At 39.7% G+C, this 14,721-nt stretch overlaps 1 protein-coding gene across 2 annotated transcripts in view; it reads right to left on the reverse strand.

The window, feature by feature from the left end:
• Positions 1-14,721, reverse strand: part of LOC117541944 (contactin-3-like) — a 33,968-nt gene that overhangs the window by 13,177 nt on the left and 6,070 nt on the right. For both annotated transcript variants that reach the window (XM_034209312.1, XM_034209311.1), the window contains exons 5-15: positions 12,517-12,692; positions 11,057-11,152; positions 10,723-10,926; positions 9,756-9,858; positions 9,232-9,416; positions 7,937-8,073; positions 6,651-6,780; positions 6,008-6,158; positions 5,609-5,736; positions 3,710-3,879; positions 2,245-2,362 (exon numbers count right to left, since the gene is read on the reverse strand). In XM_034209312.1, coding sequence (XP_034065203.1) covers positions 2,245-2,362; positions 3,710-3,879; positions 5,609-5,736; positions 6,008-6,158; positions 6,651-6,780; positions 7,937-8,073; positions 9,232-9,416; positions 9,756-9,858; positions 10,723-10,926; positions 11,057-11,152; positions 12,517-12,692 — 1,598 coding nt within the window. The remainder of the gene's footprint in view (positions 1-2,244; positions 2,363-3,709; positions 3,880-5,608; positions 5,737-6,007; positions 6,159-6,650; positions 6,781-7,936; positions 8,074-9,231; positions 9,417-9,755; positions 9,859-10,722; positions 10,927-11,056; positions 11,153-12,516; positions 12,693-14,721) is intronic.

A 14,721-nucleotide genomic window follows, 5' to 3' on the forward strand; every position in this document is an offset into this window, starting at 1 on the left:
CCGATGCAGTATCCCCATTGCTTGAGATAATATACACAACACAGGACAATTTTCTGGTCGAAAGTAGTTCTAATAAATACAGCATGTTCCCTTTTAATTATCCAGACTCCGACAGCGACACGTTGAAAATAATGTGTTACTAAATATGTTTACTCAATAAATGTATTTAATTAAAAAAGTTTGCAGTAGCACCAAAAGAGTGACTCAGATGGTTCCACTTAAACAATCTATTTGATCCAAAAACATTATCACATTGTCCAATTCAAATAAAAAATAAAAAAGATCTACGTAGACAATCTTTTGTCGTCTATTCCATCACATTAATAATTGCACAACCCCTTAGATTAGACTCTTTAAACAGGACAGACCCACAGGTTGGGAACCACTGCACACTGCTACCTAAAAGTTAATTTAAGTAGTTAAAACTAAATACATAGCACCATGATGAGTCAGAATGTAAAAAAAAAGTCTAATAATTCACAGAATTCACACAAAAAAAATAATATTTTGCCGATGATGGGAAGTTACCTAATTTAACTTACGTAGAAAATTGTATGGAGGATTTTTACAGGCAATAAAGTATTATTTTATTGTTGCATTCATACTTTTACATAGGTAGTATGTGACTAGATGACGACAGATTGTATCTTTGCTATGCTTAATATGGTATTTTGAATATAATTAGAAATAATGTGTCTTTTATTTTTCATGGGTACAAAGGTAGTGGGGGTCTCCCAACAGGACACTGGACATGTGATCACTGTCAGTTTGTTAGTGGTGTTCAGCTGTGATCAAGCGAATCCATTCTCAGCCCCCCATGACTGGTTTTCTATCCGGCTTCATGCTTTGTCGGCCAACATTTGGAGCTGTTCGATCCAAGCAGTGAGACATCCATGACAGCTGCCGTGAGCAGGAAGTGTAAATAATGCACAATCTGAATCACAGACAAGTTTCTCTCCAGTCAATACTGGGCCAATCAATTTCCAGGGCCTTGATATTGCTTCTGCTTGAAAAACAGCCTTTTTTCCACTTAGTCCTCAGCCAATTGGACAGGAGCGCTTAATAATGCCATTTGATTAGAAGATCTTTAACACCGAGTCATTGGTGGATATCTTTAGAAGATAAAGATATGGATTCAAATTCAAACGTTTCAAAATGTTACACCAATATCATTGCTCACCTCATCTGACATTCAACATATCTGCGTAGTGTCAATTTGCTGGGCTATTTGACATTTTGATCGAAGCCAGAAACATCCCTCCTCTCACTCAAGCAACACAAATCTGCCTCTCCCCGAAAACACAAAACAAAAGTTGTTCTATTTTGTTCTGCCCAATGTAGCTCTTGACAATCGTGTCTCTCCGGAGGACTACATATTGCATGAGTGAGCACAGACAGGCATCTAAACATTGTACTGTCAAGTACATTGCAACAATATTGAAAATTGGTCATTAAAAAGAGAGAGAATATTTTCACACAGTTTCTTCAAATTCTCTGCTCCCACAAATACCCCTGAAAGCAATATAAAAGAAAAGCAAGCCTCCTCTATTTGATGTAATCAACCGACTGCTACCAGGAATAATAATCAGGACATAAAAACTGTGGATTCTGTGATGACATCCAGAATAATTTTCATGAGGATATGGGCATTTTGGTTGCACTGCAATCACTGGCTGAGACACAAACCATTTGAGTTTAAAACCCTAAGTGAACATTATACAGTCGAGCAGTCTTTATATTCTTAGTAAAGTATATTCATATAATGTCTCCAAAATATATATTTCCTTTGATTTTTTGCAACACAGGTTTTATTTGGTTACCCTTACAGAGTGCAGACATCTTTTTATTGTCGGCTGTTGGCTACATCTATCAGCCACTTAACGGCTATTATATGTCCAAGCGTCCTTGAGCGAGACACTGAACCCTAAGTTGCTCCCGAAGGACAGGCCAGCCTCACATGGCAGCTCCAATGTGTGTGTGTGTGTGTGTGTGTGTGTGTGTGTGTGTGTGTGTGTGTGTGTGTGTGTGTGTGTGTCAATGGGTGTACAAGAGGCAAATTGGAAAGCGTTTTGTCCGTTAAGGTAGAAAAGCACTATATAAGTGCAGTCCATTTACTGTCCACCCTTTACAGTTAAGTGTAGAGTTTTTATTTCCAGTTCTTTTTTAAAAGAGGAACTAAAAACAATCCTGGCTATAAGCCCCGCTTTAATTAGTAACTCCAGAGCAGAGAAGAGGTTTTCTTACCTTTGACAATCAATACAGCCACGGCTGACAGGCTCTCCACGTCCGTGTCCACCACACAGATATATTTTCCGGCATGGTAAAGCTGAATGTTCCTGATCATCAGATCCCCTGCTGTTCTCTACATGGGGGGAGAGAAAGCTTTATGTAGCATGAAAGATAACAGACCCTGTGACAGCTTATTAAAGAATGCAGCGAGGCATATATAAGGTGCAGTAAATAGCTGAGCGTTTACAGATCTTTCAGTTATTTAACTTTGCAGAATAGCCTGTTTTTAAAGATATTTAACACCGAAGATATTTTTAGACATACTGTGCATCTCGACACTTCTTGAAGTCGCAGCCATAAAGGCGAGCATTATGAAAATATCCTGAATATGACAGAACCTTTTAGTCGCACACTTCTGTCCAAGATGAATCCCGATGAAAAGCATCTCGGCCAAAAATCACAGAAGTTGTATGCTGCAAATGGAACTTCTGTGTCTGAAAAGGCTTTTGCTATTTCTTCTCGCTTTTTGCAGAGGTCATCATCATCGCCTTCAAGTCCTGCTGCAAGAAACTACACAACTAAGCTAATACGTTTGAATTCAGCCAGTTTTTGCTCGATTGGAGAGGAAAAAAAGGCCCTCTAGATTCTCATCTGAGAGGACACCCGTAAGCAGCAAACGGTAAATTAGTGGTGAAATCGTTCTCTAGGTATTGGCAGGCAAATGTGGCAGTAGAGCCAACGTGGTTTAATTACTGTATGGAAATTAAATTCCTTGAAGCAGCAAAGTTAAGTTGATAATCTCTTTGGACTGGGGACATTCTAGCATTTCTGGGGGAGTCTCTTTACAGATAAGAACATTGTCAGTCAAACACACACAAGGAAGAATGGTTAATCTCTAAAGGTCTGAGGGTGTTATGAAAATATTTTGTCATTTGGGGCTCTGCCAAGACACCTCTAATAATATGTATTCCCTTTCTGTTATGGAGCAGCAAGCTATGTCAAAAAAGGATTTGAAAAGAATTGAATAGCAACCAAACTATTGAAAATAGATTACTTCAGAAGGGTAAGCTCGTGTAAGGGAAGTGTACTTAAAAAGAGGACAACCTGTCACAGTGGCTGAGCAACTAAGGCATGATACATGAGGTTTCATGTATATTCTGACATAGCATAACCATGGTTCTATTCACAAACGTACTTTTGGAAGCTGAGAGGGGCTGAATGGTTTAATAGAGCTTCCTTTTTAAACATCTTCCCACAGCCTGTAATGCCTCCAAGGAGACTCTTTAGAATTGCAAAAAAGGATGGTATCATACCTATTGCAGTAAAACTAACCACAGCAAATCTCTCCAAGAAATACCAGCGTGTCAAACCACATGCTGTCTCTTTTAACTAATGGCAGGGATGAAGTGAAGCAATATGGGGAGAGGTGCCAACTGCCCATTCACACGTTTTGAAGAAGTATGACTGCGGGGTCACTCACCCCACCCACTAGCTCAAAGTGACCGTCTCCCTTGGCTATCAGCTGTCCGTTGAAGGCCCAGGAGAAAGAAACATCAAGGACGGGGTCACTGGAGACTTGACAGGGTAACACGATGCTCTCGCCCACTATGATCTCCATGTCCACGGGCCCCTGGGTGATTCTGGTTGGATCTGCCCGAAAAAAAATTGTTGAGAGAGAGTCATTTCTCACAGGGCGGCTGCCAATCTAACACAGATCATAAGATATTCATTGCGACATGAAACGAGATGAGCAGTGTATTGTTGATTTTCTGCAATAGAAGTTCAACCAGAGATGACAAAAGTACAACCATCCTTTACTCAAGTAGAAGTACAGATACTCGTGTTTAAAAATACTCTGGTAAAAGTAGAAGTACTGACTAAACTTCTTTACTCAAATAAAAGTAAAGAAGTATGGGTTTCGAAATGTAATTAAGTACCCATAACTACCATCTGTTTTATAAAGTAACTGACCTCACTTTATATTAATAGAACAATAATGTCATTGTTAGCTACTGAATGTTTAGATGCTGAACAACGGCAAAATGACAAAGTTATCATTAATAATGATCACTCCACCAATCACAGATTAAAACTAAAGTAATGTGCCTGTTTTGAAGAAGTTTAAAGTTCAGGTATTTTTGTTAGAAATGTAAGAAGTAAAGTAAAAGTCGTCAGAAAAAGAAGTAGTGGAGTAAAGTACTGATACCAGAAAAACGTACTTAAGTACAGTAACAAAGTATTTGTACTCCACTACTTCCCACCTCTGGGTTCAACAGTGAGGCTACATACGCTATAATACACTTAGTCACAGGCAGGGAATTATCTATATAAAGCAAGGTCTCATCAAAGTCTTAAGTGGAATAATGTGATAACACCAGCCTGCCACTACTAAAATGGCCTAATACTCCAAGCTGACACCGCTAGAATAATCTCCTGAAATCCTGATAGCAATTACAATACAGTGCGGATCAGATAAAACTTCATGTAATGGGCTGCTCTGTGCATCCAGAACATAAATGAAGGGGCGTTGCTTCAAAGTCTACAAAAGCAATGACTGGACTAAGTCTGTCGTGCTTCAAAAGTCAAGATAATGAATCTGCTAGAATCAAATAAAGAAGGTGCAGCACAAAGCAAGAGGATTTGTACTCTTACATCTTACCTTATAGAGTAGAATCTCGAGGGGTAAGGAAATTACATGTACAAATGTCCCCTTAGTTCTTAAGCTAGTAATAATCAATGTCTGGGTCGCGGCTCTGTGCCGCTGACTGCATTATGGCCTTGAAAAATACCCCCCCAACTGGCAGTTACAGTGGCAGACAATAGCGTTCAGCACATTAATAAAACCAATAAGAGAACACTTTACTAACACTCCACTGGAAGCACACGCTCCACAACAACAGCATCTATAACACCTCCTCACTAACGCTTTCATTGCCTCCACTCAGGGCACTTTCATTTGTTGCAGTAAATTGGTTGTTTCAACTGCTTTGAAGAAAACAATGATAGAGTATTTTTTCAAACACCTTCCAAGTGCGTTATTGCAGCCGCACTTAACAACTCAATGGAATTAAACTGAAAGACAAAAAGGTTTTTTTTTTTAAAGTTGCAGTCGAGTTTGAGTAAAAATGACATTTAAAATAATATACCAAAATGATTTCAGGCATTTTTTTATTTTGTAAAGTCCTTGAAGGCTAGACAGCTCCTAAAGTTTCTGACTCGCTCCTCAGAGGAAAACCTGAAGTTTGTTTATGTTTCCACCCACCAGTTATCGACTCTTTGCGCCACAGTAACTCTCCCTTGCGTTAATCCATAATGAGAGATAAATTCTGCTAACTAAGTGGGATGCATAAACATTCTGCTATGTCACAGTGGAGCTTACCGGTAACGAGGAGCCGTCCTGTTGTACTTGACATGCCAAATCTATTCCTCGCGAAGCACGTATAGCTGCCTGCATCAGACTTGCTCACGTTGGCAAGCCTCAATGTTCCATCTGGGGAGAGTGTGATCCTAAAGCAAACAGAGACACCCGTTTGCAATCCAACTTCAGAGAACAAAAGATAATATTGTCATTAGATAAACTCTAATTCTGGATTTGTCTCAGTGTTCTTCATTATCATAGGCAACGGGAAACAGTGTAAGTGAAGGGGGATATTGATCGTTTGGACTTAACAAGGTTGAAAACATACGATGGGAAATACTGAATTGCCTTTAATTGTACATTCCTATCACATCCATCGGTCCTCTGGCTTAATTAAAGCAGGTTCAGTTCAGTCATTACCTGTCGTTGGTGTGGATAGGGAGGTTTCCTTTCTTCCATAAGATGCTGGCGATGGGATAGGCCTGGGGTTTACACTCTAAAGTCACTGTAGTTCCTGCCTTGGCTTTGAGCAAAGCTCTGAGGACGTTTCCTGTGAAGTCTGGCGGAGAGGCTGATGGGAAACAGTAAACTGACTTTAGTACAAGCCTGCTGAAAATCTCACAGGGCATTTGAAGCACGCCTCAGTTTGATCTGGGAAAATCATCAAATTGGAAAGTAATGGAGACAGACATTTGAAACATTTGTGATGGGAGAAAATAAATATAAAATCCAATCACTACTGGTGATTTTTGTTCCATTTTCTATAAAGAACATGGATTTACAGGGACCAACAATGTTGCATCTTTAATTGGTTTTACTCATAAAGATCATTTTTGTCATTCATTTTGAATCAACTACCCCATCCTCACCTTAACTTCAAAGTAAATCAGGATATCATGAAGGGGAAAATATTTTTTAAGTGTGTTTGGCCCCATCAAACCCTCCTCGCTGACCCCATTATCCACTAATCCAGACAACCTTTAAGAATGACAGTAAGATGACCTTTAAGATTCTTCGGCAACAATGATTGGAGGATTTAAAGGAGAGATAAATGCCACCGTACCTAAAACCATTAGTTCAGCAGAGAAATATATGACGCCATGTTTATTCTCAGCCACACACTGGTACATGCCGGCATCAGATAGCGTCAGCGCGGACACTGACAGGACTCCGTTCTCCACATGGATTCTGTCCTGTGAAGAAAAGGATGAAAGAAAGCAATTATTGCTTAAGACTTGAAGGTAGGTTTTTGCTTTGCTCAGCGCGCTCTGGCAAAGCTCAATAAGAATTGGATTGGGTTAGAGGCAATGTCAATGGGCGAAGATCAAATCAGGATTATGTTGCCGTGAATGAATCAGAGTCAGTACACAAACAACATGTTTTTTTTCAAATATTCTCACTATCATGTTAACCAGTAATCAGCTTGTAATAATATCCTGTAGTGAAAACTATGTGTGCAAAATGTGTGTATGTGTGGCTAAATTCAGCATCCTGTTATATATGTATTTATTTTATTTCTGATGAATGATTAAGCCAGGATATATCTTATTGAGGTGAAACATGTAACGTTTTTTCATTAAAACCCTTACTGTATGTAACTCAATCCATGCAATTACACACATTATGGTCTAATCGTATATTGTTTCTGTTTAGCGTGTGAAGATTAAGCTCTCTCTTTGAATTAAAGATTATAAATTTGTAAGCCTTACATTGTGTCTGAAACTGATATTATGAAAAGTAAACAATACTGCCTTTTAGTTAAACAATCATGTTCTTGATCTTGCAACAGTACATATATTGTTACAATCAAATCATAGAATGACATTTAAAAAAGCCTTTTTGTTGTTGTTATAGAAGCAGGTGCTCGCATTGAGCATTACCAAATGCTGCTGAGAAGATAAAGCAACAGCAGCATATTGAAGTCAAGTCAAGTTGAAAGCTATCTGTGTCCCTGGTGGTCCTGGGTAAGGTGTGCAGCCGTATAGCATATTTCACAGTAGATTAAACCCATTGTCCCTAAATCTGGAGGAGCTAAAACATGCACCATGAATAATGAAAACAACCACCGACTCCATTCAGATGAAATGGAGCAATCTCGGAGGGACTACACTGATCCACTCTCTAAGACTGTGTAATCTGCCAAGGTAGAGCGGAATAAGAGACAGTTACATCCATGTCTCATCACTGGCAAACCTCAGCAAGACGTTTACACTCGCCTCTCATCGCACTTGGAAAAACAGCCGCGTGCTTGACGCCAGGCTCTCTAAAATGAAAGGATGCGCTGAAGATGAGGATTAAGTCTTTAAAAATGAAACATTGGTAGGTGGCAGAAGACGGGCAATAATTTACCTCAGAGAGAAGCTGTTGGCCGTTCTTCAGCCACGTGTAGGCGGGCTTGGGCTTGCCATTGGCTCGGCAGTCCCAGTAAAGTCTCTCCTCTATGGCCAGGGCCGTGTCCTTCGTGGCCTGGATCCACTGAGGCTTGGCTGAGGGAACACAAATATGAACCAGTGAAATGTTGGAGAACCAGGAAGACAGACTTATGGAGCATAATATCTCTGGGGTTTCTGCAGGTTTGAAGATAAATTGAAGACTTTTTAAGACCTTCTTAAGTTACATATTTAAATTATAGAGGCATTTTTATTTTGCAGTTATACTGGCAGAAGTATGGAGGAACATTTGCATTAAAAAGTATTTCCATTCATTACTTTAGGAATGGGCATTTATTGATCTGATCCATGTCTGCTTGAGTTTGCACTTCCCCATCGTGCAAAACAAATCATAATTGAATGTAACTCTAAAGCGAGCCAAATCTAAATCCTAAAATCTTAAGAAGCGGGTATGATATCAAAAACCAAAAGTAAATAAACCTCTTTAATATTTGAAGTGGTAGAGCATTTATTTTAGGACCAATACAATTGTTCTTAAGAAAACCTGTTTAGGCCTACATTTTGAAAATAGAATTTGAGAAAATAGTTCAAAGGAAAGCATGAATAGAGTGACAGCTCCAATAAGTTAGAAAATAGACTTGTCTTTAAAGGGGAGAGAGGAGTGAATCTAGGGTTTCACTCCGCTTCATCACTTAAATGTGTCAGCTGCCTGTAGCAAGTCAAGATTAGCATGAAATGCCACGCCACAAAGCAGGAAGCTGTCATGAACAGCCACCTTAATTCTGTGTTTAATAAACATCCCCCTGGGTCTGTTCCCACATCCAGCACACAACTTTCGAGCTTCTTTTCTCTTACACATTTACAACTTTACAGAATGTGTAGCAGGTAAAGTGTTGCGCTCATAACAATCGGCACAGCTGACTTTACATGCATTTGCAAAGTGTCATTCTTCCTCTTTCAAAAAGGAACAGCAGTTGAGGTAAGTCAAGATGCCAACATTTTTTAAAACTGCAGTAAAATGAACACTAACCGCGTGGAAAGAAAGAAAATTACTTGTTAAAGCTGTAAATAACAATAGGCTGTTAACATATCGGTCGTATTACCAAATAACAACTCTTTTGACACTGACAGCAGCAGTATTACATTGAGAATATGACAGATGGAACATAGCAAAGATCTCACACATTACAGTGTATAACTTAATCGGTACAACGTTTTTTGTTGTCATAGCAAGTAAAAGAAAATATATCTTACCATAGAAGGCCAGCCGACCGGTGGCTATGTTCTTGCCCATCTTGTTCTCAGCTACACACTCGTATCCTCCCGTATCATCCTGCTGGAAGCTGGGTATCTCCAGCACGGCATTAGAGTACTTCATTTTGACTTTGCTGGGGAAGGGAACGCCGTTAGCTCTCTTCCAGGTGATTTCTGGGACAGGGCTGAAAGACGCAGAGGAATTAAACCTCAGCGGAGATCCCGATTCAAGTCCTTTTGAACTTTTAAGATTGCAGCTCAGGTTGCAGGTCTCTGTAATCCTGCGATAAAGTGTTTGATGAAGCTTTAAAGTCACAGTGTTTTTTTTTGGCGGAAGAATGGTTTAGAGTTACCCTGATCTGACAACAAATAATGCAGTCTCACATGGCTTTCAGACCAATCATGGCTTGATGCCACACTCTAAAAAATATAATTGCCAAAGCAACTTTACTTTCCAGAAATCCAGATGTCTGGAATGAAAGACAGCGGAAGATTGAAAACATGCTTGAAGGAATCCAGCTTACTTCCCAAGGGCGAAACATTCCAGCGTAATTGTTGATCCTTTTGCTGCGGGTACATTGTCTGGGAAATTAACTTCTATTTTCGGCTCGTATTCGCCCATCACTCCTATGAAGAGCAAGCACAAGAACTTGCTCAGTCTTCCATTATTCATGACTTACAAGCAATATGGTTTGCATTATGGACCAAACAATCGCACTGTAAAACTAACAGAGGAGAAATAAAAGACACATGAGCAAACATTCTCTCGCGGGTAAACTCCAAGTAGTACATCACTTAAATGTCGCCAGAGCGCCGTGAAACACCAGCAAGGAATAATTTAAATATCTTCTTGGTGGAATAGATAGAGTAGAATTTGAAACCTTGTCTTTTGTGCTGGTCTGGCTGTTAGTCTATTATTTCAAAGCTTGAGGGGGCAGCTCCCAACCCCTTGTGTTTTATTGTTTGTAACAGTATTTAAGACAGTCAAGGCTAGGATCATAAAATGATGCGATGAGATTTAAATGTATGCAGCCACATGTACAGTACACTGAGTGGAAACTAACTGGTTGAGCCACCAGAACACTCAATGTAATGGTCCAGTGACGTATGGCTTATGTTTTATTCATTGGAAGGCAATTTGTATTCACTCTTTCTATGAAGGCGTAACAGAGAATAGAACAACAGACCAAAGAGAACCGGGCTGGAGAATTCATGTGAAAGCACAGAGAAAAGCTTTTAAAGGCAATGCGAAATTATAAGAGAGCTAAGTCAGCAAAGAGGAGATTTGGGTGCTTTGTTTGCTGGCCTACATTGAGGAGCAACTATTTACTTACAAGCATTAGCGCTCGGTGACTCAACGACAGCGAGGCACGACACGACAAAGAGCACTCATGCAAGTGCGATGATTAAAGCCACCTTCAAAGGAAAGGTCCCTAATACATGGCTGTGAGGCACACTTGTCACATCGCGGCCCTGAGCTGGGCTTCTTACCATCTGTCCTGAGGATCAGAGATGTAGGTGAGCTCTGAATCTTGCCCTTTGTGATGCTGTTCATCACCACACAAGTGTAGTTGCCCACGTCTGAGGGGTCCACCTTGGCGATGTAAAGATTTCCCGTCTGCTGGGAGACGAAACGCCGATTGTCTTGTTGAACAAAGTAAGGGTACTCATTGAAGACCCATGCATATGTAAGGTCTGGAAGAAAAAGAGATTGTTAAATGTCATGGTAAAAAAGGTGAATTAATGCTGGCAATGGTATACTTTATTCTACAAGCCACTTCAACTTTAAACAACTGCACAGTTTGAAGCCAGGATGAAGGTTTACCTCCTGAGGAAGTGGACGTTCCACAAAGTAACACCACTCCTTGTCCCTCACGGACTGACACTGCGCTTCTGGTGTGGACTTTGAAATGATCTAAGTCTGAGGGAAACAAAAATGAAAAGGAAGATCACCGCAGGAGCTCACATGTGTCGGAGTGCTTACAGCAAGACTCTCACACAAGCACATAAGGATATTGTCAGGAGAATTGCACTTCAGTGAATGAAACAGGTTCAGACTGAGAAGAGGCTTGTAGGTATGAGCACAAGTGCAGGGAGATATAACATATATATTGCTATCCTTTTTAAGTGTCTTGTTATAGTAGTTCAGGGAAAAAAACGACAACATACAATATATAGCAACCACAAGGACACAAAACCAACAGTTTAGTCATATTTCACATATTGCAATAAACATAATACCATTAACCTTCAGGTCTGAATAAGAAATAAGAACAATAACTACTGTAGGTTAAACAACCAACTATTCAGTCTTGCCCCTGGTAATGGCTTAGAAATAAACTGAAAACCACAAAAAACAGTATTATAACATATGTTATCCAGTGCATGGAAATAGTGAAATGATTTTTCCACTAACCCCTGGTAGTATTAGGCAATGAAGATATCTTCTGGTCACTCTATATAAGCCACAAACCTCTCTTCAATCAGTTTCAAAGTTTTCCTTTGGGCTATTTACAGATGTCATAACAAAACAATCCTATCAGCAAGGTGTTATATAGTGTAACAAAGACATTATTTCTGCACAATGGGTTGTTGAGTTTGTTATGTCATTATGTCTCAGCAGTGCATGTCTAAAAGCTTGAAATACAACCAAAAATATCGGCAAGGCCAGACACAGAAGGTGTGAAAAGATACTTTCTTGTTATCTGCAACAATTGAAGTACAATGAATAGTACATTAACAGTAAGTACTTATTTCTTTACTCATTTCAGATGTTTGCTGCTTTTACCACCACGTGTATGTAATGTGAGAGATATCACAGTTTGTCTTATTTGTATGGCAATACAATTGTACTAAATTGTACTACTGTTTGTACTAGTTTAGTTAGTTTTATTAATTTCCATTACTCAAAACCGACATATTATGTTGGAGTCAACATTAACACATCATTGAGTCCTTATTGAGGTATTTGTCATACCCAACACAATTTGGTTGACTTATTTACCCCCCAGAGTACATGACATAAAACACCAATGACATTTCTGATAAAGCTAAGCAAGGTGAAATGAAGTATTCATTCTTAGTTAGCAAGAACGAACATAAGTAAAGAATAGACGTCACGCTAAAACTGCCCCCATGCCATTTCAGCATTTAACATCGCCTCAGAGTTGTAGCACTCATAAATATTACAAGCGTCGCCCACCTAGTTTGGTGTGCGTCGGCATTATTTTCTAAGTGCGGTTACACCACCATCCCATTTCTTAATAAAAAGTGACGTGAACTTACAGGCAAACTGCAGACTGGCTCTCCTGCTGAGAATCGCTCCTACAGTGTTGAACGCCATGCACTGGTACATTCCTACATCCTGGTAGCGGTCCAGACTGCTTATAATGAGGTTGCCCCCAGACAGACGCCGCCGGCGATCCAGGCCCAGATTTATGAGAGTCCCATTCAATGACCATCTGTGAGGGCAAAGACACCATCAGTCCCTGGCAAAAAAAGCAGCGTCCATTTCTTTCTAACCAACCAAGGTGGTCTGAACAGGAGGTGAGTGGGGAACACAACTCACTGCAGTAAACTCACTTGAAGTAAGAATAATACACTGAACATTGTGCTGGTGTGGAGGAATTCACAGGCTTGCAGGTTGAAGCATGAAACAGCATGGACTTGTGTGATTTTTAGCCATTTATTATTATCCTGCTGGAATTGAACTTTCCTAACAAAGTTTCCTAAGTCATAAAGTAGCTCGGAAAAGACTAAATATACTGAGAAGCCTTTTTAATTCCCTCTGTTGTTTTTCTTGTTTTCTTCACAGTCCTAAATTATTGTCAATTTAGATTTGTATTAACTGAATAGTTCTCACTATCATATTCTGCACATGTTCGATGATTGTTGCATATGGTTTTGTCCCTGTAATCGAATAATTCTGTTATCCATTATTCTACAACATGGTCCAGTGTTTTTGGTTTATATTACACTTAAATTGCACATTTATTATTTATATTGTATTTTCTGTTCCTATTCTATTTTTCTTTATTTTGCTCAACCACTATTTGCTGCTGCAGCGATCTCATTTCCCCCCCGCAGGGATCATTAAAGTTTAATCTTAGACTATCATACACAAAGCTGTCTTCTGCTATTTAAGGGAAGCAGAAGATAAAGGTTTTAGAAGCCATCATAGATATTATCACCAGTCTTACCCATAATAACCTTGTCTCTGTCACATTATATTTACATAATGTGACATTATTCCACCTTTGACTTCTCATTAGGACAAAACATTAGCACTTGGCAGGGGCTGATGTAACAAAGGATGCCTTTTAAACTATTTTTCACCTTCCATTACATCTATTGCACCTGCTAAGTGTTGAAGTTTGAAAAGATAATACCTTGCGCAGCAGGATCAGATTGTGCTATTAAATAAATGAATCACCTAAAAGATCTAATAATGAAATTAGTTTAATTAATGGATGTAAAGAAGCCCCAATATTCAGTTAGAAAATACATTCTCTTCTTCTTGTCACCACAACACTTCTCTTTTTAAATGCTAGTGAAACACGGAGCTTTGATGGGTTGAAGGACAGAGCCCTTTTCAAGAATTTACTATCATATTTCTCAAAGCATATAAAAGAACAATTTCTCTTCTTCAGCCCCAACCCTTTATTCGACTTCTCGTAAGTGATGAAAGAAAAAATGAAAGACAGGGAGGCCATAATGGCAAACTTTCCAAAAGCTTTCAAGTATAACCTCCAAAATAATTTCTTACAGAATACCCAAACCATTGAACGCCGACGAGTGCTTGCCGCCTTCCTCTAGACACTTAGACTTATTTCATTTCATAGTGGTTGACTTTACTTCTTAGAGCTGAACAGTGTGAACGTCTGTACAATAAACACCTAAGGGTTCACTCTGTTATTAAAACATGCATGTGTGTGTTTAGGGGTCTGTGACCACACAGCTGCATTTAGCTCCATCACCTCTTTTTGACCTGAAGTGCCTCAGTGGTGGCCTGAACATTGGGCAGGTGATTGGAAATCAACCCCAAAACTGAGTTACTCAGCTTGAGACTCATTTTGTGAACACAACTTGTCTGACCATCTGACCACAGAGAAACTGGATATCCTGGATCATCCTGCAGCTCAGAGCCACAGGTGTTATACCTCAGGTCAAGTAAAGGTTAAGCAAGTCACCCTCTGCATCACTTTTATGACTGGCTGGGGAGAATATGCTTTTTCAAACTAGTTGTGGCTTTCTCCCATGAGCAATAATGCCACTTCAGTGTGCATATATAAAATACTCATCTCTTTTGGAGTGACAGGTCTGGCAGAGGAAAGGGGAAGGGAGAACAGAGAGAAGAGGGGAGGAAGCCTCAGAGGTGCGGAGGGCTTGCAGAGCCGGGCATGTAGAGCCGGGCACAGCCAGCTTGACAAGGCACCGCGTTACAACATGCTCATCTCACCTTTAATCAGTACATGGAAATACCTGGTCGTA

The sequence above is a fragment of the Gymnodraco acuticeps genome, unplaced genomic scaffold, assembly GCF_902827175.1.
Source record: "Gymnodraco acuticeps unplaced genomic scaffold, fGymAcu1.1, whole genome shotgun sequence".
Taxonomy (NCBI): Eukaryota; Metazoa; Chordata; class Actinopteri; order Perciformes; family Bathydraconidae; genus Gymnodraco; species Gymnodraco acuticeps.